The sequence below is a fragment of the Tachypleus tridentatus genome, chromosome 2 (genome assembly GCF_004210375.1).
Source record: "Tachypleus tridentatus isolate NWPU-2018 chromosome 2, ASM421037v1, whole genome shotgun sequence".
Lineage (NCBI taxonomy): Eukaryota > Metazoa > Arthropoda > Merostomata > Xiphosura > Limulidae > Tachypleus > Tachypleus tridentatus.
Window position 1 is genome coordinate 28,446,255 of NC_134826.1, and position 25,208 is coordinate 28,471,462.

Sequence of the window (25,208 nt, forward strand, 5' to 3'; positions counted from 1 at the left end):
CAAAAAATCTTGATATATAGCGTTAAACATTGTTTTTATCAAAGTTTAGTTGTGTAGTGCTATTAAATTGACTTCTAGTATATACTGGTATCATATGATAACTTCTTTCTATATAGTTAAGACACTACATGGCATACCATGACAGTTATTTCATACCCTAAATTTGATCTGTATGTTTATTCAAAAACTTTTATATCATTCCATTGTTACAAGTATATGGGAATTTTAAGAATAAGTACTATCACTTTGGCTCATTCAACTTTGAACAGGGATCTGGAAGTCTTATCATAGCGTTAAAATTTATATTCTGTAATATATGGAACAATTAGTCCCATAAAATGGAAAAAATAAATTATTCTCTTGTCCTAATACCTTTGCACAGTAATGTATATTTATGAGTTAGTTTACAGCAGTTACTGGTATACTAATCATGTTAAAAGTTTGAAGAAACAGTTGAAAGACAACATTATGCTAATCATAATTTCTTCAAGTTTTACTTCAAAATTTTTCAATTATTAAAGCAGAGATGACAACTTAAGTGTGATAAATTTCCATTATTTTTTGTGTGGAAGATATATGATTCTGAGAGAATTAAAATAATCCATTAAGGATACAATATTTTATTTATTGTATTAACCCTATATGCTTTGTAATTTATGATAATTATGTATTAAATTTACCTTCTCCATCTAATTCACCCACACAGAAAGGATCTGCTTCTTCTGATACTAGAAATCTGTTCAGTCTGATTAGAGATACTCTAGTCTGCAATAAGACTGATTATTAGTCTATCACAACTATTCAACAAGACAGCAAACAGAAGTTTCCTAACACTATGAGAGACTTGTTACAAAATTCTCAAGTTTAAAATATATTTTGCCTTCAAAGACAAAATCACAAGATATTATTCAGTCACAAGGTTCATTCATCTAGATAGGAAACATTAAACACAACAATAAACATTTTAGTTCATGTTATAGGTGTAAATAGGTGTACCAGTTTTTATAAATTTGTGTTTATGGTAATATATTATGTTCAGCATCATAACTAGTACCACCATATCTTCATACATTGTAAACACTTATATTTATACTAAACAAATTGCTTTAAAATAAATATCACAAAAATCATTAAAACAGTTACAATGTCATTTCTTAATTGATCATTACAAATAATCACCCACCTAAAATACTCAAACTTTTAGTTGAAAATTCAAGACTATAAGGTTAGTAATGTTCTTTAAACAATCAAATAATTCAATATCTGATATATGTTTCCAAAATGGTCATGGAGTATACTTAAAAAATAAATTGAAAGATTAATAGATAAAAAACACTGAAAATTTAGCTGTTTTTTTGTTTATTAAGCTTCCTTTAAGTATTAAGGCAAAATAACAGTTTGAAAATATATTAGGTTATCTGTTAACCTTACTACATAGTCAACAACAAGTGAAAGAAGAGAGAAGGACTAGGGACTTTATAGGTTTTGGATACCTAATCATAAAAAACAGTGATCCATTTTTCACAGTGTTTGCAATGCTTTATACATCCTCAAGAAACATGTAGAAATGTAAAAAGGAAGACATTCTGAACTTTTAAATTTATGATACTAAATAAACAAATTCAAATCAGTTATCATAAGGAAAATGAAAATGGGTGAGATACCTTTATAAAATTTTATAAACTTTATAAAATATTCAACTACAATTTAAGTTATGAATAAATTTTAACAAGTAAATATGCAGAAAAGTTTCAAAAACAAAAATTATCATAAAAAGTATTTTGAAATAACATTCTTATCCATCTTGCAGCTAACAATCATGAACTTGGGATCTTAGTATAACATAACCATTAAGACAAGTGTGAGTACAGCAAAACAAAATAGAAACAATATAAAAAAAATTAATTCTGTAATTGTAACTAATATTCTATTTTGTATACTTAAAATATTTTCCTAGAGTTTATCATCACAGAGTTGACTATCATGTTAGCAACTGTAACATGAAACATTAGAAACTGTATTTACTGAAACACAATAACAGTCACAGCTAAAAACTTAGCAGTAAACATCCAGATTAAAAACTAAAGATAATTAAAATATGTTCTTTCTTATTTTGTAGCATATTGTCATTCTAAAGTCTGTAAGAAAACGTTCTGAAATTGACTATATTCTGTAAGTTATTACCTGGACAATACTGGAGATCAATTCAGGTAGAAGGATCAATGTAAATCTTATCATGTTTAAGAGGGTCAAGGACACAAATGCAGTGCTGGCATCCAGTATGTTTGCTTCATCCATCAGCACATAAGTTACAAAACTTGCTAGTGCAATCTGAAAATTGACGTGATTTTAACTTGCATAAATGTATAAACCAAAACAATACACGTATGAAAATTGATTGGATAAAAATAGATTTATAAATTTATTTGTTTCATCACACTTCTCAAAGTGAAGATTCATTCACTTGGTTTCAGTAAACCAAATAAGCAAAAATAAATATATCATTGTGGAGATTTTGAGTGCTTTTTAATTCACCTTATAGTAGCTTAAATTAGTTTAGGTACATGAATAATATTGCATTGCAGCTAATGTATTCTTTCATATTATATAGCAGAGCAACTGTTTAATAATTCTAAATGTATGTTAGAAGGTTTTTTTCTTTCTTTTACACAATGGATCTAACAATTTTACCCATGGTGCAAAAGAACAGAAATTAAAATACGTATAGAAGTATTTCATTAATTTAATGACAGGGTATGAAAGAAATTTTATATTAAAAAGTGTCAATTTTAAGCTTAAAACAATTCTTTTAATGGAATAAGTTTTATCATCTTATATAACAATCTGGATTGGCTATGATTGGTAACATAGTGAATTATGGCAAATAAATGAAATACATAAACACAAAAATGGGGTTTACATGATAGTTAGAGAGGTTCCATCATAAAACAAGTATCATTTGTATAGGATAAAAACAACAACTAAACTTAAAATTGTGACTAAGATTTGTAAAAACTAGTTTGAACAGATGTTTTTTCTCTATTTTACAGTACACCATAAACAGAGCTGTAGTAAAATTGTGTTACTGAAAAATTCAGATTAAAAATTGTGGCAAACTGGCTAGATTTGTTCTGACTACCTGGGAAAAATTATGTGGAATGTTAAATGAGAAGGAAAGAAACTAATTCTGACATGAGCAACTTGTTAAACTTACATGTTATACTAAAGATCTTTGTTAACACAATTAGTTGTTCTAATACAAAATTTATTCATTATAAAATGTTTCTATGTAGCTTGAAAACAAAAGTATGTATTCTGATTTTGGTTGGTCTCTAACAAGACTTAGGTAAACACAGGTTCAATATTCATATGGACTATTATAGATATCTTTATCTGGACTTCATTTTTCCGTATTCCACTTTTATAGACTTTGCCAGAACCCTTTATCAAAACTTTGACTAAAAAATACTGTTTATCAAAATTAACTTGTACAGCCATAATTAACAGTACAAAAAAACAAAGGTGATACTAAGAGACAGAAAATAACAGGAACAAGAAAAAAAGAAAGGAATTGAGAAAATTAAAGTGTGGAAGCTAGAAAAACCAAGAAATTCAGAGAGGTGGTGATACTGGAGGTACAAAAGACTGATGAAATTATAGAGAGTTACTTTAAAGTATCAAGGAAATGCCTGATTCAAGAAGCAGGAAAAAAAAGGGACATCTAAAAAAGAAGAAAGCATATTAGTGAAGCAGAAAGGTTGGGTAATAAATCATAAAGGAAAAGAAATAAGCCTTCAAAGAATGGCAGAATAAGAAGAACAACTATTCAAGAATGTATTCTTGATAGATTGTTTAGGCAGAAATTCATGGTGAAACTTTGTAGAGGGAACACAACTGCCTGTTGTGGAGATACAAGTGTAGAGGACGATGTTTTGAAATCTTTTCTATCTCTGGTGTTACAATACAAGCTGTGAAACTTACCAATATCACTGTTTGCTATATCTGTTGTATACAAATAGTTCTATATTTTCCATCCAAGTTCACTCAGATAGGGTCAATTATAAATTCTTTTTTATTTCTGTTACTACAGTGCATATTGTGATACTCAATTCAGAAATCACTTGTTATGACTAAACTGGCCACCATGCAGTCTAACTTTACTAAATTGCTTTTTGCATCTGCATGTACTTACAACAAATGATAGAGAAATCTAAAAATATATAGCCCTCTAGTAAGAGTAATATGAAACATAAGAACAAAAACTTGGAAGCTTCGAATAAGATGACATCAACAACATCACAAAAGCCGAGTACAACAATTAAGCTACCTACACAATGTGTAACTCATACAGATATATAACAAAACTTGTCATATCTATTGCTTTTAAAATAATTAACTTTTAAAAACCTCTTGCTATGACAACTGAATAATCATTAAATAATAACTCTTAAACTGAACAGTCATGTATATCCAACAGAGTCACTTATGAAGGAGCAACAACAGTTGTTAAAACAGTATATGAGGAAGAAACAGACAAGAGAATCACATTTGAAGAGAATGACAGGTTGCATCAATGTTCACCTATCAACCTTCAGTTATTTGTCACTGTAATAAATGTCTTGAGAAGGAGTGCCTTGGCCCAGCATGGCCAGGTGGGTTAAGGCATTTGACTCGTAATCTGAGAGTCACGGGTTCGAATCACCGTCGTACCGTGGGTCGTTATTATGTCACGGTCAATCCCACTATTCATTGGTAAAAGAGTAGCCCAAGAGTTGATGGTAGGTGGTGATGACTAGCTGCATTCCCTCTAATCTCACACTGCTAATTTATGGATGGCTAGTGCAGATAGCCCACATGTAGCTTTGTGCAAAATTCAAAACAAAACTGATGACCTTATACAAACAATTAAATGTGAGTTAGAGTTACAAATGCAAGTTAAAGAGGTGAAGAACAGGCTTGAAAGAGAATACCATTAAAAACGTTATTCGTGATGAATGGAAGAGGTAGGAAGAAGCTTATGATCAGAGAATTAATTGGAAGCCACTAGAAGACTTTAGGTAGTTAAAACATACAATCCAAAGTGATGAAATGAAAAACAGAGGTAGGATCCAAGCAGGTTGGATGAAGAGTAAAGAATTAGCAAAGGATACTGAAAGCCAAAGTGTTTAAGAGCATGATTAGATTAGACAAGTGCTCTTCAATGGAGCTGAGACCTGGACTGTTAAGACTTGTTGATAAGAATAGAGATGAAGCTGCTGAAGTGTTTGCTGGGTGTGTCACTGAAAGAGATGAGAATATATAAGGAACTGGCAGCTGTTTGTGGAATAGAGGAAAAGACAGGACAAGTGTGGCTGAGGTGGTTTGATCATGTGAAGAGAATAACAAGCACTAAAGAAAGTATTAGAAATGCCAGTATCTAGCAAGAGAAGACAAAAAAGGACAACAAGGCATTGGAGAGATAGGATAAAAGAATACATGAATGAGAATGGAACTGCATGGGTCTAGGCAACAAATAAAGATGATTTAAGGGGGACAACATGTGTAAAGAATGGGAACTCCTGGTAAAGGAAAAAAAACTGAAGAAGAAAAAGTCAATAGTGGCCATTCTTACTTAGGAAGAATAGAACTGGATGCAGAGATCTTGGCTTACAACCACACCATTTTTCTTTATTAGAATGAGGTCTGTCAACCTCCATTCGTCCTGCCCTGGGTTAAGTAGGCAGGTCTTTGTAAGCAGGACCAAAGGAAGTGGACCCTGGCAGTCACTGGAAGGAATGTTGGGGACACATAAAGGAGTAGATGTTGATTTGTCATCTGGCTTATTCATAGAGGGCAAAAGACTCTTACAGATGTTTTTTGAATGACACTGTTGGTGGCGCAGAAAGATATGTCTGCACTCCCACTGTAACAGTGCAGTGTAGTGCAGCATCATATGTCCAAAGGGTAAGAAATGTTGTTAACCATTTTCAAACATAATCAACTATCAAGATTCTTTCCTCTCCTTTAGAGGTCACCATGCATAGCAAACATGTGGGGGAATGTTCAGTTCCTTTCTTCTCCACTAACCTAGGGCAAGAACGAAAGTAGGAGGGGTGAAAGCTACTACAGTTAACACAGTGAGGGTCTAGTTTGCACTTGTAGATGCCACCACAAAGAGTACACATCACAGAACCTCAACAAGATGCCTTTAAATGATCCAAACTGCTGACACTGGAAGTATCTGAGAGGGTTGGGAATATATGGCCATACCTTACAATTCATATGACCGAGTTAGATAGTGGTGATGCAAATGTCCAAATTAAATCATTAGTAGGCAGCATAATTCTGTCCTTATGAATGGAATTATGCCTCACTGCAGAATCTCCTTGGTCAGAAAAACCAGCAATAGTCTGTGGCTTGTGGATGTTCTTCCAATCCCTCTCAATAATAACACCTCATGAGGAATTCAAAGTGGCATGGGGAGTAACCTCAATATGTATATCCCCAATGGTCACTGAATTGAAGAGGAATTCACCATGACATACTACGAACATAGTTTCTTGACTGACTTAGATGAGCCAAGAAGGCCTAATAATTCATTCTGAATAAAAAATGGATACATTTGCCCTGAAAGTTTGTCATAAAAAGAATGCAGTACGAGAAAATAAGGCACAGGTGTAGAATGAGGTGGAGACTGCTGTTCAGAGACTTCAAGACATGGTTATTCACCAATGATCAGTTTTTTATTATTTATTTTTGTTTGGATTTAAGGAATCTATTATGAAAGGAGAAAAATTTGGCACTCACTGATACCACCTACCACAGCACTCTTCTAGGAGATGCACTATAATGCATCACAAAGACACTGCAGCAATGCCAGGGTTTTATGAGCACCACACCCAAACACCAGCATCATACAGATTTCTCACAACACCTGTTGAGAACGTCCAACACTGGAACTCAGTTGATACTAGCCCTACAGGACAAGCTGAATAACCCTCGGTTGGCCACCTGTCTACAGGAATTCAAGGCAAAAGTGGTCCTCAACAACCAAGATTCTTTCCTCTCCTTTAGAGGTCACCATGCATAGCAAACATGTGGGGGAATGTTCAGTTCCTAGAGGGGGTAAAGTGAAAGTATAGAACCTTCTTTGAGAGTTCGCCTCACCATGTAAAGGAATCCACCTCGAGGGAAAGTGTCTCTTTATTAGTCATCACCTGATGACTATTATGCATATAACAGTTTAAATAAATATTAAAGCTATAATCTAATAAGACTGTGCATGCATTTATAAACTAGAAAAATACCTTTATATTCTGTAGCAGTTTCTAGTACACTTAAAAAAATATCATAGAAGATAAACATAAATAATTTTCTTGTGAAGAAAACTACAGTTACAACCCAATGATATATACTCACTATTAAGTTTATGAAAATATTTGAATTTTAGATAATATAAAATTAAAATCTCAGAAAAGAATACATTTAGAAACTAATTCATTTGCACAAACAATTCATAAACAAATGCAGGAAGAGTTTAAATTTTTACCAACTGTCTAAGAAATGTCTGATATGTAAAAAGGTGTCACACAGAGTAATATGCACATGTACAGTATATGAAGTAAAAATGTGAAATCCAAATTTTCTATTGAAAAGTCCATGCACATATTTTCAGGTATTAGCTGAAATAATTGCTTTACAAATGTGGTATGCATATGTATATACACACAGACACAGATTTATTTCATTCTAGTAATACACAACAAATCTATCAATCTGAAAATTAAGGCCATACTATCACTTTATCATTGTCAAGTAATATATTAGCTGTGTTCTAAATTTTACAGCTTATATCACAAACAAGTTATAATACACTTTTGGAAAGCCTTACCATGAATGGTGCGCAGTTCCAAAGGAAACCTATTACAGCATTCAAATATAAGAATATTTTGATAAGTTTCACCTCCCTATTTCGTATATTAAAGATGTGCTTCATGAATGGAGTTTCCCATGCATAAAGTTTTAATACCTACAATAAAAGTAAATAATATGTCAAATGCATAAAACTTTACTGTAATATGTTACTCAAATAGTAACAATATTTCTTGAATTGAAGGTATAATAATGTCAAAACATACTCACATTGTGTACTTTAAGAAAGCTATGACAAATGAGGCTAGAACAAACAATGTAATTCTTGGAGATATGTATATATGGTAATGTAGTAATTCAGTAATATTATTTTTCAAGCTAAAATTATTATTTTTTTATAACAAGTAAAGAACACTGTGAGATGTAAAAGGCAAATTCATTTAAATGTTTTATCTAAATTGTTTTGTTATGCATTCTCAAACTCAGAACCATTTGATTAGTCTGAAAAATTGGCCTTAAAAATAGTGTAAAGAATAAAATCATTTTTACTCAACTATGGTTGGCTTTTTCTTTTCAAAGTTTTTATTGGTACAAACAATACCTCAAAAACAGGTGTATTACAAAGAACATGTTGCACAGTACATATTAAATATTTTTATGTCATATTTGAGAACTGAATATATATACAATAAACATGCATATTTACTTTTTGACACAACTATTATATCTTCTTTATATCACTTTCAATGTCTTAGGATAATTAAAAACACATAGGTATATACAATTAAAACCTCAATGTATAAGCTGAAAAGGACTGCACATAAGATACAGACAAAATAAATTGCAGCAAACTACAATGTACTCTATTAAAAGAGGTACGTATAAAAATGAATCCACACAGCAGTGGTTTGGGATCAGTGCACACCATTATCAGAATTCACATCTATTTGCAAACCTCACAAGTAAGATAAAAATTGAAGTGAAATAAAGCTAAAAATATTTTCCTTAAGCATTAGAAGCTAATGGGTATCTAGGCTTATGTTCGTTCAAATATCTTAAATTACCATTCGCCATTTTCAGCTACTCATGAGAAAGTAGTTGCTCTTAATGAAATGGAAAAGTAAGTGAAGAAAATAACTTACAAGTTGTCTGGAAATCAATATACCAAAAATAACGTGGAAGAATTTTATTATTATTTGAGATAACAATAAAAATTGAATATAAAAACAAGTAGTAGGCTTGAAAGTTTCAGTTTTAATAATTAAAGGATTTCTATGTCTTCCATCATTCATTATAATTAAACTAATTCTGCATTTAAATTCCGAGAAAACATTTTTCAAAACAGCAATAGGGAAGGGTAAAATAGTATCACAAATCTGATATTTCAGATCTTAAAGGTCTTTTTCTTTTGCTAATGTAGACTTTTTCAAAAAGCCTCAGAGATGAAAATCTAAAGGGATTAAATTGGATGTTCAAGTAGAGCATTTGATAGGTCCTCCCTTACCAATCAAATGTTCTAGAAAAAGTTTGATTTAAATACATATTAACAATTCAAGAAAAGAGGGTGGTGCTCCATCATGTTGGAATACAGCTTTTTGTAACAAGCTAAAAATGTTTAGGAGTTGGGAATAAAGAAGTCTTGTAGCAGATGTAAATACAAATTTCCAGTAACAGTTCATTCATCAAAAAAACGAGTAAGAAATAATAATTAATACAACAAAACAAAAGTTACAACCTAACTCCTTATATTTATATTCCGTTTTGTTGTTACCTCAAATAATAATAAAGCTATTCAATTTTATTTTTGGTATATTCATTTTTGGACACCCTGTATAAATTATTTGATTACAATGTAACTTCTGAAAATTATACATAAAACTTACCTCTTGAAAATGGCAACCAGCCATCATAATAATCGGTCGGCATGGCCAAGCGCATTAAGGCATGCGACTCGTAATTTGAGGGTCGTGGGTTCGCGTCCGCGTCGCGCCAAACATGCTCGCCCTTTCAGCAGTGGGGGCGTTATAATGTGACGGTCAATCCCACTATTCGTTGGTAAAAGAGTAGCCCAAGAGTTGGCGGTGGGTGGTGATGACTAGCTGCCTTCCCTCTAGTCTTACACTGCTAAATTAGGGACGGCTAGCACAGATAGCCCTCGAGTAGTTTTGTGCAAAATTCCAAAACAAATTCATAATAATCAAATATTTGTATATTTTAACAGCATAAAAAACCTAAAATATCTAGATTTAATAATTGCTGCTTTTAAAGTAATAAAAAAGTAATTATATCCCAAAAAATAATATAACCATTTTATATTATGATCAATACATTGTTAAAACGAGTATTCAGTTGTATGATTGGTCTTAAGTAATCATTCTTGATACCGAAAATGCATGTATTGATAATATAAGATAAAATTAACACCATGTCAGTTTTGGCAGCTACTTTGTGTCAATTAAGATTAACTTTGGTAATTAGCACATGAATGTTAGATTGTAGGCACAAATATTTAAGATAATTTAAAGAACTTATATCTCACATTAGAAACGTAAGGAGAATGCAAGGAAAATTGAGACATTTTTTGAACTTTCAGCATAAAATCTACTTATAATTTTTCTTCTATGGATAATTTATTTATTTAAACATTTTAGGGTTTATTAGATTTTTCACATAAATATGTGGTAAGTGGCTGTTTTGGGGTCTGGATTACTAAATATGGCAAAACTTACTTATAATCACCAGTTATTTAGGTGTAGTAAATTTAGTGATTTGTTCTCTCTTTCTATGCTTTTCTGTATTATTAGGATCATCTAACTTCCTACATCTGACTGTATAAAGGTTAATGGTAGTTTTAGATGTGTGATGTTATTTAACGTTTTTGCTACCTAATTTAGATATATTCAAATAATCATTTATACCTACTGACTACAAAATTCAGATTTCCCCATAGCTATCAAAAGTTTCCTTCTGCTGGGACATATGGAAATATCCAACCTGTAGTTTAAACAGTCACCAAACCTTGTATAATGAACATTCCACACCATAAAATTTGGATCTTTATATGCTTTATTACAAAACTACCAACTTTGCAAGAACACATATAGAACCTATATAAAAAACAGCTTCTTTTTACCTTGGATATTGTTATCCAAATAATTTATTTTATATTTTGTAATGATTTTAGCCTCTTACAATTTTTCACAATTGTTTGTTTAAATCATTATTTTTCACTATCGAATATGGTTTTAAAAGAATATTACTGTCAAATAAAGAAAATGTAGCTTCTTTCAATATTGAAAAAAGTAATACAAAGGGTTAAATACATAGTTTTATTTTTTTGGTAAATAATAGATATTTTTTGAAATCTGACTGAAAATTAATTGCATGGTGAAAAGATTTAAACTCATATCTGGTTTTAATATTTAAAACCTCAAAAGTTTTCAAGTTCTTATTTATCCTTTTTTCTTCAGATGTGATACAAAGTAGAGATTAAATAGGAGAAAAGATGTACCATCAATGCTGGTGAGTCTTACTTCTGTAAATACATACATTTAACTTTTCTCACACTAAAGTTTATAGTCTAGTAACTCTAATTTTATCTGTACATTTTTTACAATGAATGTATTTTTGCCAACTTATCTGAAAAACCTTTTAAAAAATTTAATTCAAAGTAACAAGATGTTGCTGAGATAGATTCTTTTCTAGTACATTTGAAAATAAACAACTGCATGCATCTCTTACAAACATGTGTGTGTATATATACTACTTATTTAAATTTTAACCTGAAAACTCTATTAGTAAGATAATCATTGTTAAGAAAAGAACAAATTTTATATAAGCCTAATTCAGTTATACCTTAATTCCAGAGAGTATTTCATTTATAAATTTCAATCTTGAATCTTTCAAACACATCTGTTTTTCCTGAAAAATAGAAAACAAACTCTAAAAGCTTATATCCTGAAATATAAAATCAAACGATGTTGACTTTCTGGAACAGACGTATATTTGTAAAATAATTTTATAACCATAATAATAGTGATACAATAAATTTTGCACTGCCTCATTGTATAACAGATTAAACACAACCAGGGTCAAACAAATAATTTAATATAACATTAGAAATCCAAATAAAAACTTTCAAACAACTAAGATACACATTTTATCACATCAAAAAGCAATACAACATAATTTCAATGTGGTTTATTTCAATAAATATCACATAAATTAATAAAAAGGACCAGAGGAATAAAAATCTAATCCATTAGAGAATAACACAATGTTTCAAAACTTTTCAATATCAAGCAATAACTCAAACTATATCTTTTGAATTATCTCATTTTCAAATTCAAGTTTTGACATAATTTCATCGATAAAAACATGTTATTATATAAACTGCTTAGAGTGGACTGAACTATATTAAATGAATGTTGTATAATAGCTATATGTAGGTAACTAGCTCAAAGTGATTTGGTAATTTTAATTTAAGAAATAATGTAAATAAGCTTGAAACCTTTCATTATAATTTCTTGTTTAATTTTCTAACTAAAACGAAAATAACATAGTAGACACAATATCCATATGTGTTTGTGTGTTTTCTTATATCAAAGCCACATTGGGCTATCTGATGTGTGCATTGAGGGGAATCAAACAACTGATTTTATCTTTTTAGATTCATAGAGTTACCACTGTATCAGTGGGGGACTACCTATATCTGAGTGACACAGTACGATATGATAAAACTATATGAGGTAATTTAGTTCCCTTTGGAAAAATTAAAATTCAGAAACTATAATAAAGTAATGATAAACAGTCCTTTCTCATTTTACTATCTGGTTTGTTTTCTTCAAAATTAATGAGACCCAACTTTAAATCAGCGAGTGTTGTTTAATAATTCAGTTAATAATATTATTCATTAAACTTATTGTAATGTCACATCTTGAGATGAGTTACCATGTTTTGTCACTGGGGGATAAATTTGAACACGGAGTTCATCCACCGTTAAATTTTGTTAATACTTGCTACCAACCTTGGCACAAAAGTAGAAGACTAGATTAGCTACTACTCTTCTTGAAACTCATCTACCAGTGCAATGCAATTGAGGTGTTTCTCAGGTAATATTTTAAAATGACCCAAGGCACTTTTATTGGATTTAGGTTAGAGGTTTGGGTTAAAATTCTGAATGTGCTTTGTCTAAATTATAATTGGACACAATGCGTGATATGGCAAGATACGTTACCATACTGAAATCTTCTGGTCAATGCCACTAGATTTCCATTAATACAGGCAACGTTACATCTTCGAGAATGTTACAATACTTCAAGATATTCATGCATGCTCCTTTACATATAACTACTGGCATAATTTGAAAATAGGTCTACAACTAGATTCTGAGATGACACTCACTGACTTGCAGCACTGAACTTGTTAAAGTTGTGTGATATATTTTAAAGAAAGATGTTTGGTTACATTTTAATCTAAGTTTCAAAGTGAATATGGACTAAGTGAGATTAATTTTGGGTTGTCAATCCAATAATAAAGAATAACATCAAAGAATCATTAATTTTTTTAGCACAGTGGATTTTGGATTTAGTAGACTTTTTGATCATATATATTAACATTAGGTTTTAAAGAGCTTAAAATTGTATATTCCAATTAAAACAATAACTGGTTCTTCTGTGATGCATGCTTACCATTACAAACCAGTCACTCATCAACAGACTACAAAACCTTTTCTATCACGTAAGCATAGTCTGAACTTAAATGAAGTTAATAATTTAAGGCAAATGACTTCAGGAGTATAGGCATAAATCCATAAAGGAGTGTGAAATATTTGGAGGAAAAAGGAAATGAATGGTGAACTGCATTGTGAAGTTCAAGTTTATATCCCTTGGTGGGTTTTTATTTTATACTTATGTGGGTGGAGGGATGCCAAGAAAGGAGTATTACATTACTATCAACAGATTAAGCCAATTTTAATGATGAAAACTGATCATATTGTAAATGAGTTCCATTGGACATTTTAAAGTATTTTTGTATTATAATAAATGTTTATTAACTAATCTTACTTTATAAACTATACTGGTAAATTCAAACATTTTCCATTTTTTCAGCTGGAAATGTAAAGCATAAGACTTTTAATGAGATTTTGCCAGTTTAACAAGAGCACTTTCATATATAAAGCAAAATACACGAGTTGCAAAACTAGTTTTTTTTATAAATATGCAAACATATAGAACATTAAATTAATACACAAATATAATAGGTATTTTTAAACAACACAGTGTGATATACAGTTAATACTCAGAAGTTATATTTCAAATAAACTGAGTTTATAATACTCATTAAAGCAGAATAGGGAATGCCTCTTTTTATAGCAAATATGGTGCAGAAATCAATCTGAATGATAAGAGACATAACTGTAAAAACACAGTTGCTCCATGAAATACTAGATTATATATAACATCTAACATATATTTTGATATTATATAATACTCATCTTCTTTTATTTGAAATGTTAATTTGGTTGAAAAGTAGATCTTTTCTTATCAGAAATCTAAGCTTCATTAAACTTAAGATTACTAAAGTTTGTGTAAAATTATGTAAAGATATGGAAGATATGTCAAATTCAAAATCTAGTGTTACTGAACTCTGGCCTAAAGTCAGACAACTGCAAAAAGTTATTGTTTCATTCAGTCAAATGCAATGTTTTTTACTTTATTATACTTTTATAGTTTCAAATGCTTTGTATGTTTAAATGAATTATTATACATTTTCAAACTATAATATAAGAATGTACTCCATATTAATTTAATATTAGAGTAAGTTCAGTTTGGCATCATAGGACCTGATAGATGTAAAAGTTTATTGATCTGAGTAAGCTACTTAGGGATGTTGGAAGTTTTAATGATATGAATAAATTTACCAATAAGAAACCAATGTTTTTATCTGATATTTTATTACAGTCCTTGATAACAGACTTTGTGAACCTTATGGGCTCTGTACAGTTAATTTTTGCTAATTATATATGTATATGCACATTTTTTAAAGACAAGTAAACAATAATATGCAATATTCACCAGTGGTCCATGGGGAAATTTATAATCAGGAACTCCTTACAAGTTACAAGCATTTTTGAGGAGAAAAGAGAATTAATAGACAGATTTAAATCGAAGCAAATCGGATTTGATTTATTTACAGCCTAAACTGCATTTGGGACATATTACAGTTATTCCAAGTACTCAGTACCAACCTTTCTGGTTCACAAATGAAGGAAGGAGTGCCCTCCCCTAGACTATTGGAGATAGGAACTTCTGTTCTGTGATTCTAAAAACTACTGATTCAGCTGATTAAATGTGCTGTGGTACCTTCTGATGCAAAAAAGTACATGTACTTGAATATTTTCAAACAACAGTATATGGTAGACATATCACCTAATTAATTACATTACTAGATGCCTGTCGACTAAGTAATAACTCTTAGGGTTTATTACTTATGGTAAGCACAGTACAAATAGCCCACAGTGTAGTTTTACACTCAACAACAAAACAAATAAATTTACTGAATAAGTTTTAATAACAAAATTATAAGCAATAAAAAGTATTTAAATAATACCTAGATAAACAGATCTACTAAAGTGTGATGAAAATTTTGTAATATTTCATTATTTGTTCAGGACAAATAAATATGAAAAGGCCCAGTATATTACAAAAACAACAAGAAAACTATATATTTAGATTATGGTAGTTCAAGTATTTTTAGTTTCTTTATATGAAGCATGTGTATTATAATATATCTGTAATAATTCAGTTACGAGAGAATCTTTGCTTTCATTCATATCTAAATGGGTTTTGTCTAACTGATATAATAAAGGACTGAAATTAATAAACATTTATTTTTGAAAATTATACAAAAAAATAAATAAAAATATTAACCTTACAAACCTGAATAGCTTGTGTTTTCTGTGATAATATTACTGATAATGGAAGAATTATAAGGAGCGTGGCCACTCCAGCAAGGCAGGCTGGTCCAATGTACTGCCACAAAAGGATCATAGCAAGAGTTATTCTTATAGGGGCACCCCAGATTAAGGTGAAAAAAAGAGCAACATTGAAAACTTTTTCAGCATCAACAGCCATAAAATTAACAAGCTCTCCAACTGTATACCGGCGACGAGTGTCACTAGACATGTGCAGTGCCTGATGAGAACAATCTTTATTATTAGTATAATTAAATGAGTTATTCAACTACATATATATATATATAAACCAGAATTAGCAATGTAGTACATCATGCCAAAAAAAAATCAGTTAGTTTTAAATGTTATGATGATTATAACATTCATAAAAATTCTGGAAGGCAATATAATAAAAGTTATAGAATACTTTTTATTCATATCCTAACTATAAATTCTAAATTTGTAACAGAATTTAAGTAATTACTAAAAGCCAAATAATAAACATATAGAAAATTTTATTTGAAAATAAAATAAGAAAATTTACAGTTCCAATTAGATTTAATTCTAGATGCATGCTTAAAATAGTATTTAACTAAAAAAAATTTACATATAGTGGTATATACTTTTTAATATACACCAGTTAAAAACCATCTGAAAAGAATAAAAATGCTTACCTTTCGATAGATCCCAGCTATCAAAGCAGATTTTACTTGCAAAGCAACAATGTAGACAAAATAAACAAAATGCATGAACATTAAATTTGCAAGAACAGTATTGACAAAAAGCAAAAGGCCATAAAGTAAACCTCTCCACATTGGCTCATCACTGGATACAAAATCAATCAAGAAGCTAAAAATAATAAAATCTCATATGAGATTATGTCAAGACATATTAATCCCATACATTTATGTTGTAAGGGTATTTCACGTTTAAATTCAAGAAAAGTTATAATTTTCCTATACTGAATATGTATTTTCCACAGGTCTTTACTTCCACTCGCATACATAGCTCTTCTTATTCACTGCTGCCATCTATTTGCGAAATTGTTCACATGTTACAAGTCTTTGACTCCTGTGTACCTCTAGATTCACACAGTTTAACTGATTCTTGCATGCAAATTACCATACACCAAACCTTCATCAATAGTAGTGCCACACACCTATGTGATTCATATGACTCCTTCTACGTTATTCTACCTAAATATCACTTTGAGTTTTGGCAGAAATGTAGGGGCTGGTTAACAGTGGTAAGGAAGGGTGAAAACTGTAAACAGAAATACCTACTAGAAATACATTTTCAGTGTAGAAAAGTAATAATTTCTGGAAAGGTACTTTACTTCAGCTCTCATACAAATATAGCTAGAATCCCATTGTGAGCAGGGGAAAGGAATGGTGCAATGGAAAAAAGCAGAAGTATCTTTTGAATGTGCCTCACGGACACCATAATAAGAAGAACCCCAATGTGGAAGAGGTGTGACAGATCCAGACAGAAAATTGTGAGGAGCACATGCCTTTCACATGAGAAAAACTGTTAGACAGTGATCCTAACAACAATATACTATAATTTCAATCTCCATGATGAACAGGATGTGTTCCAAGGCACAGAGTGACAAGGATGTAAGGACCATATATTACAGGTCAACTGCATCCAAAACTCAAACACTGGGAACCAACATCCATGTGGGGGTTGGAAACAGAATCATACCATGTATACATAAAGGTCAGCTGACTGGAATGAGAAATTCCACTACTGATGTGTGAACAGAGCACAAGTGAGAAGAGTGAAATATATATCCCCTCAAATTAAACAGACTTAAACCACCTCAAATGCAGTAACACTCTTGGAATAAAGACAAAAAGGGATATTGCAAGAGGTAGAAATAGAACAACCAGCAAGTGCACTCATAATAATCCATAACACTCAGATAGTGCACTTGAAGCAAACTGAGTGAGGGACCAGGGACACCTTAAACATGTGTAACTTATGTTGATTGGTTTAGCTCTAACTTCAAAACTCAATAGCTGGGAACCACTCCATGCAGGAGTAAGATGAAGAATCCCAACTGAAGAGGTGAACTGCATTTATGTCAGCACACTACATATGTGAGGACACATGGTAACTGGTTCAGCTCTTAAATCCAATTGTATGTTTTGTGACGATGGAAATTATGAAAGTTAAGTCAACATGGCCTAAAAGCGTGATTTTGCACAATTCTGTAATTATATAATTTTGTATAATTTAATTATACCTGAACAGGCACCACTCACCCCAGAATAGGCTTCTAAAAATAATATACATAACAAAAGAAAATTTATCCAGTTAGAGTCTTACCAAAGAGTGAAGGCTGGCAACAGGTGGAAGATGGTACCACAATGAGGGAGAAACAGTTACCCAAAATAAATAAGGAGTGATGAAAATATGTGGTGCAGTCTCAGTGCTCAAGAGATGAATTACCTCAGACAGTTGATGGAGTTAAGGTGCAGGTAAAAGGTAAGGTTCCTGAACAGAATGAAGGCACCAGGAATTTATTATAGAAAGAATGATACAAGGAATAAAAGGCCAATCAAATCACAAGCAAAATCCAATAAGTGAGAGAGGAAGGGAAAAGGAGAGGAGTGATGTAAGGGAAATAAACTGCAGGAAATGGAGTCAAAGAAACAAATTTTGAAAGTAATGAAGCAAACCAGAGAAAGTACAGGAAAGAGAAGGCTATTTGGATATGACTGAGAATAAACACAAAAAGCATTCCAGATACTCCATGTGATGCTAAATGCTCAGAGTATCCCCAAAACTTGGACTGTGGAGAAAAAAAGCTGACCATAAGTCCATATCAAAGTGACTGGTAAACATATAGCACAAGAATAGTGTCCTTCCCCAGAAGCAAAGAAGTCACATGGAGAGGGAAAGAATTGAAGATGGGAAACAGCTCCACATGAAGGGAAGGAGGAGAAGATATCCCACAAACATCTCCTAGATACAAGTGGAACACCTAAGAAATGAGGTGTAAGGTAGACATTTCATGTAGGAGAGTTGATAGGTAAGACAAAGATAGAAAACTAGGTGAGGGATAAAATGTATAGCTTTAACAGAAACTGCCCCCTCTTCCATACAGGCAGAGAGATTCCAAATACACAGAATCAAGAATATCTACCTGACAGTAAGCTGAGACAAATATGAACAAAACCTGTGTAAAGTGAAACATGTAAATACCCTCTCCCAAAAGAGACAAAATCTGGGTCATCCTAAATGAGTTCAGGATTTATCCATAAGATAAACCACAAGTAAACTGAAAATAACAGGCAGTTGTTAAGTATAATCAAACTGTGCAGAATAAAGTATATCAGTAAGTTTTAAATAAAAACTTAACAAACAATAATATGTGTGGTATCAAGAGAGGTTTGAGTAAACCTCAGCTCGAGGATTCTACACAAAGTTAAAATGAAGTGTAAATCATAACAAAGATGAAAGTAACATTATATTGTAAAATTAAGTGTGTATTGACAATAACATATGCATGAAATGTGATGTTGTAAAGAAAAACAACAGTTAACCTAATTTATGACATAACAGTAAGATTAATTACAGGTAACCATAAAATAACAAAGATCCATATTAATCCTAATCTAACGTTATAGGACATAGGATACAACTAAGCTCTAATTTCAAATTTGAATATAACTATTAATATTGACTAATCAAACTAATGTTATCAAAACCAAATAACTATAGCTAATAATAATAATAATCAGAGTAAATATATTCAAAAACCCTAACACTGTAATGCCTTATCATTTCAAAGTCGATGGACCATATTTCAAATTATGTGTTACCCTAAACTTGAGTCAAATCCCATTGAAGGTTAGTTTATTGCCAATAAATTCGCAGTCAAGGAAAATCACTGAAGCCTGTGTAAATGTGCTAATAGAAGATACAACCTCCAAAATGGTAACTTAGAATTTGTACTTCAAAATGAGTAACGAAACATAACCATGTTGGCAGAAAGAAAGTATATAATTACATAGAAGCAAAATAATTCCACTTTGGAATAAGTTACAAATATCACTGTTGCATGATAAATAGTAAAATTGTTAAGAGAACTAATAAAAAGATTTGTGAAAAACACAATAACAAGTCTTGAAGAGAAAAACAAAAGCACTGCCAGACAATAAGTGATAGTTAGGGAGGAGAACATAGAGGGAGCCACATGAATCACATGGGTATGTGGTACTGCTGTTGGTGAAGGTTTGTTGTATGGTAATTTTCATTCAAGAATCAGTTAAACCACGTGAATCAAGGGGTGTGCGACAGTGATATGCTTGCGTCATGCAAAAAATGTTTGGCAAATATAAGGCAGCACTGAATAAGAATAGTTATGTATATGAGCAGAAGTAAGGTGTCCTGTCAGGATAATTCTTATCAATGCAAGATGCTCATATTAAAAGAACATTTGATCATTTATATAGACACACAAAAGAAAAATACTAAATAAAAATATACATATAAACATCATTAATACAACACTGTAAAAACTTGCACATGTATCTTACATCCATGATGTCATTTGACAGATGAAAACCTTGAGGTTCTATTGGTTATAGGTAATACATACGTAAACATAAGAAAGAACTTTTAACAAATTATGAAAGAGAGGATGCAGCAGGTGGGTGTGGTAGGAAGAGTCTGATTTTCTATTCGATAGTTCTGCAACTAAACAAATTTAAAGACTATAATTTAGTTTATCTGAGCAATGATAAGTTTATAGAGAGTAATTTACATTTAATTTTGTACTTTTTGAAGGTATGGTGGATAAAATATGGATGATGACATGCTAAGAGAAAATGTGTCATGTGTGTCACACTAGGGAAATTAAGGATTTTATTTAAATATTGCCTTGTAGAATTAAAGCTTGAAGTTATATACTATTAAAATATGGAATATTAGCTAAAGCTTATGTTTTTCTAATTGGTAGAGCATAAACAAAAAGTAGTTCAATAAAATTTTGGATATAAGACTCTAAAACTTTGTGTGACATTAAGTAAGAATACCAGTGGCAATAGGGTTAAACAGTGTCAATAAAGGTAAGGAAATGCAGTTTTTAATGTGGCAGGACAAAGAATAAAATTTTTCTTTGCTATACTATTGATATGATTATGGGACAAGTTAGCACTAATGTTACATTGATTATATAAGAGGCTTCCAATGTATTAGATGAAGTTTTGCTCACCTGTTTGAAATTAATTCGTTTAAAAATTATGTTGCTGTGTGTTTCCAAATAAGTTATAATGGGCACATATTCTGGTCTCTGAAAAATTCTTAAGGTCATTAAGGAGTGCCTTTGTTTTCTATTACTTATTTATTTCAGCTTGAAGAAGAGCTCATTGAGCTGTCATATAAATTTGGCTGGAAATTAGCTCTTTATTTACAAATTTAATTCTTAAGAAATTAAACATAAGGTTATAGATCTGAAAAACGTTTGGGGAAATCTGGGTATAACGAATTCTTGTTACATTTTATCCTCCAGAATAACAAAGGAAGAAAGACAGCTAGAACAGCCTCAATTCATTAGCTTTCTCAACCACACGTGATGTAGAACCCACTTATACAGAATAAATGCTATAGTAGCATAAAGAGACAGAAATGTTTCTTTATTTTGTTTGTTTGGAATTAAGCACAAAGCCACCTAATGGGCTATTTGTGCTCTGCCCACCACGAGTATCGAAACCTGATTTCTAATGGTATGAGTTCACAGATATACCATTGTACCACTGAGGGGTGAGCCATAAATGCACAGTAAATTTTTTATGTGCCACATTACAGATGTCATTGTATTCATTGCATTTAATTTAAATATAACATTATATGTATGAGTATGTGTGTGTGTGTGTTTGTGTACACTCACAAACATATACACTGCTGACCAAAATCGTAAGGCCAAAGAACATAAAGAAAAAATATGCATTTTGCATTGTTAGACTCAACCACTTATTTGAGTAGAGCTTTGAAAGATGAAAATAAGAAAAGGGAAAATAAAAATAAAGAACATTTTTAGAAGTTAATAGGGAAAATGTGAACACTATGAAATTAGCCTAAATACTAGCTGGTCAAAAGTTTAAGAACATACTGAAATGAAGCATTAATTGGTAAACACGTAACAAAATTTAATCATTTGTGTTCAAGCATTAGCGTTGTCAACATCTCCAACTGACATTTCCTGTGCTACATTGGGTAAAAACATGGCAAAGGTTAAAACGTTGACAGAGTTTGAACATGGCAGAATTGTCAAGCTGTAAAAGCACGGTCTCTCTCCACGTGCCATCACTGGTGAGATTGAGCATAGTAAAACTGCTGTTGCAAGTTTCTCAAAAGACTCTGAGGGATACGAAATGAGAATTTTAAGTGATTGGCCCAAGAAAATTTCGCCAGCGTTGAGCAGGAGAATTCGATGGGTTGTCTGGCAAGACACCAGCCAATCATCGAACCACATTAAGGCCCTTACAGATGCAGAATGCAGCTCAAGAACAACAAGACAGCATCTACGAGAGAAAGGCTTTAAAAACTGTAACCATCTTTAAAGACTGCACCTCCTTCAACACCATGAAATAGCTCAGCTAAACTTTGCTGAGAAGCACCAAACATGGGACATAGAAAAGTAAACGAAGGTTTTGTTCTCTGATGACAAAAAATTTAACCTAGATGGTCCAGATGGCTTCCAACGTTACTGGCGCAATAACAATATCCCACCGGAGATATTCTTTACACGACACAGTGGAAGAGGTTCCATCATAATTTGGGTTGCTTTCTCCTTCCATGGAACAATAGAGCTTCGGGTTATACAGGGGCATCAAACAGCACCTGGCTACATTGGCATGTTGGAGAGAGCATTCTTATTGACTGAAGGTCCTCACTTGTGTGGAAATGACTGGAATTTTCAGCAGGACAATGCTGCAATCCACAATGCCCACAGGACAAAGGACTTTATCATGGAAAATAACGTGATACTTTTGGACCATCCAGCATGTTTGCCTGAACTGAACCCCATTGAAAATGTCTGGGGGTGGATGGCAAGAGAAGTCTATAGAAATGGACGTCAATTCCAAATAGTGCATGATCTTCGTGAAGCCATCTTCACCACTTGGAATAACATTTCAGCCAGCCTTCTGCAAATGCTTATATCAACCATGCCATAGCAAATGTTTGAAGTTATTAGCAATGACGGCCATGCAACTCACTACTAAGACCTCTTGTTGGGCATTTCCTACCCTGTTTAGAACTTCTTTTTGGTATGGTCTTAAACTTTTGACCAGCTAGTATTTAGGCTAATTTCAGGAGTGTTTCCATTTTCCATATTAAATGCAAAAATGTTTTTTTTTTTTCATTTTCCATTTTCTGATTTCCATCTTTCGAAGCTCTACTCAAATAAGTGGTTGAGTCTAACAACGCAAAATACATATTTTTTCTTTATGTTCATTGGCTTTAAGATTTTGGCCAGCAGAGCATATATATCAAAAGTAAAAGTCTTTCAGTAATTAGTGGAAATAACTCTAAACTGATTCTACAAAGCATATTTCTATTAAACTTTACCCTGTGCAATAAATGTACTGAAATACAGGAAATAATTATATATGTTTAATTTTTAAGTAACGTGTAAAGTTTGTTAAAGTGCTAAATAGCTATGTCACACACACTAAATGAAGCAATGTAACTTGTTCTGAATTGGTTTCCTTAGTTTTAGGTTAAAGTACTTTATATTAAGATCTGTAGAGGAACACGTAAAATTAAAAAATTCTTACTTCAAAATTAGTGCTGGTGTTAACCTCAAAACACAGTAGATGAGGTCAAGTATAAATCCTTTGAATGCATAAGGCCAAAAGCTCTTAAAGAGAACAAATGATAAGGATATTTTATTTTCACTTAAATCAGTTGGTCTTTCTTTCTCCACAATGTTTCTTGGTTTCCACATGTGCAGTTTTCCAAAACTGAAATAAATTACAAATATGTGAAGTTAAATGAAGTATGAATGAGAAAGAAGATAATTTTTAAAAATAATTTATTGCAGCATAACCTAATCTTTATTTTTCTTAAATGAGGTGTCTTAAGGCAATTCCCATCACACTTTCAATAACAAAATATTTTCCTTAGTTTTCTGCTCTATATTTTAAACTGTTTTACATTATACAGAAACAATTAAATACATATAACCAGTGGAAATCAATATGTTTAGATTCTTAAAAGATAAAATAAATTTTATTAAAAATATTTAGGTTCATGCTATTTATTTCATCAGTTCACTTTTCAATTATAACATGCATATTTACACATGCACAAATTAAATCATAAGGAATCTGACACAGTGTTTCTAGATTTGAAAGGAAATCCTATAATTTCAAATAAAGACACTTGAAATATAAAATAATTCAGAATTTCATTATTTATTCATAATACATTGTTAGATTTTCATTAAGTATATGAGTATAGGTTCTTTATATAATTCTGTTGATTACTTACTAAATAATATGATTAACAGCCTTGCTCTTGTCTGACATCACATAAAAAAGTTGTACATTTTAGAGGTAAAGATAAACAATCAGTTTAATTCCAGTTAAAACAGACAGGCATCTACTGAAATATGTGAAAGTGAAATGTTTGGTAGGCCAGCAAATTAAACTCTTTTCTTTCTACCTTGTTAAAAAACAAAAAATATGCTTTGAAATTTGAGCTGATTTATTAATTTTAAACTGAAAATATAGTATATCAAATTACTTCTAAATTTCCAACAACTTATGCCTAACACTTTAAGTAAACTTTAAATATATATATATATATGGTCCACATGTATGATTTTAAACCTACTATACTCCAAACAGCACTTCTATTCATCCTTCTTTTAATAAAAAAAATATATATATATAAAGTTGGGAATTGTTCAATATATTATTTAATTTTTTTTAAATATAATTATATATCATGAATAAACTCATTTTGAAAATCAAGAAATGTTTTTATTTAGTAGTTAAACAAGGAGTTTGCATCTCGTATGACTAGCTATTACCATAAAGTAATACCTTTCACAATATTATAAAAGAACAGTCAACACTTTAAGATAACTAAAAATTTATAGTTAAACTAAATGATAGAAGCAATAACATATGAATGATAAACAAAACCGTAACTCAATAAAATTAAAATATACTATCTCAAAAGTTGAGGATTAATTTGTTTATTAAAATACTTACAGTCCAACTTTTTTTAGTTGGTCACTCCAATTTTTTTCAAAAATAAGCCAAACAACTCGAGACTGTAATTCTCTCATAAGTACAGGAATGTCAGATAGAGACAATATTTCTTTATATCCTTTTCTTACTATCCTATTTTGATATAAAAATACAATGATTAAAAACAAAAG

General features: G+C 31.2%; 1 protein-coding gene across 2 annotated transcripts in view; it reads right to left on the reverse strand.

Moving 5' to 3' along the window:
* Window positions 1-25,208, reverse strand: part of LOC143239984 (multidrug resistance-associated protein 1-like) — a 178,163-nt gene that overhangs the window by 103,019 nt on the left and 49,936 nt on the right. For both annotated transcript variants that reach the window (XM_076481725.1, XM_076481716.1), the window contains exons 7-14: window positions 25,039-25,170; window positions 23,596-23,781; window positions 16,480-16,654; window positions 15,792-16,046; window positions 11,707-11,772; window positions 7,871-8,008; window positions 2,185-2,331; window positions 681-765 (exon numbers count right to left, since the gene is read on the reverse strand). In XM_076481725.1, the coding sequence (XP_076337840.1) occupies window positions 681-765; window positions 2,185-2,331; window positions 7,871-8,008; window positions 11,707-11,772; window positions 15,792-16,046; window positions 16,480-16,654; window positions 23,596-23,781; window positions 25,039-25,170 (1,184 nt within the window). The remainder of the gene's footprint in view (window positions 1-680; window positions 766-2,184; window positions 2,332-7,870; window positions 8,009-11,706; window positions 11,773-15,791; window positions 16,047-16,479; window positions 16,655-23,595; window positions 23,782-25,038; window positions 25,171-25,208) is intronic.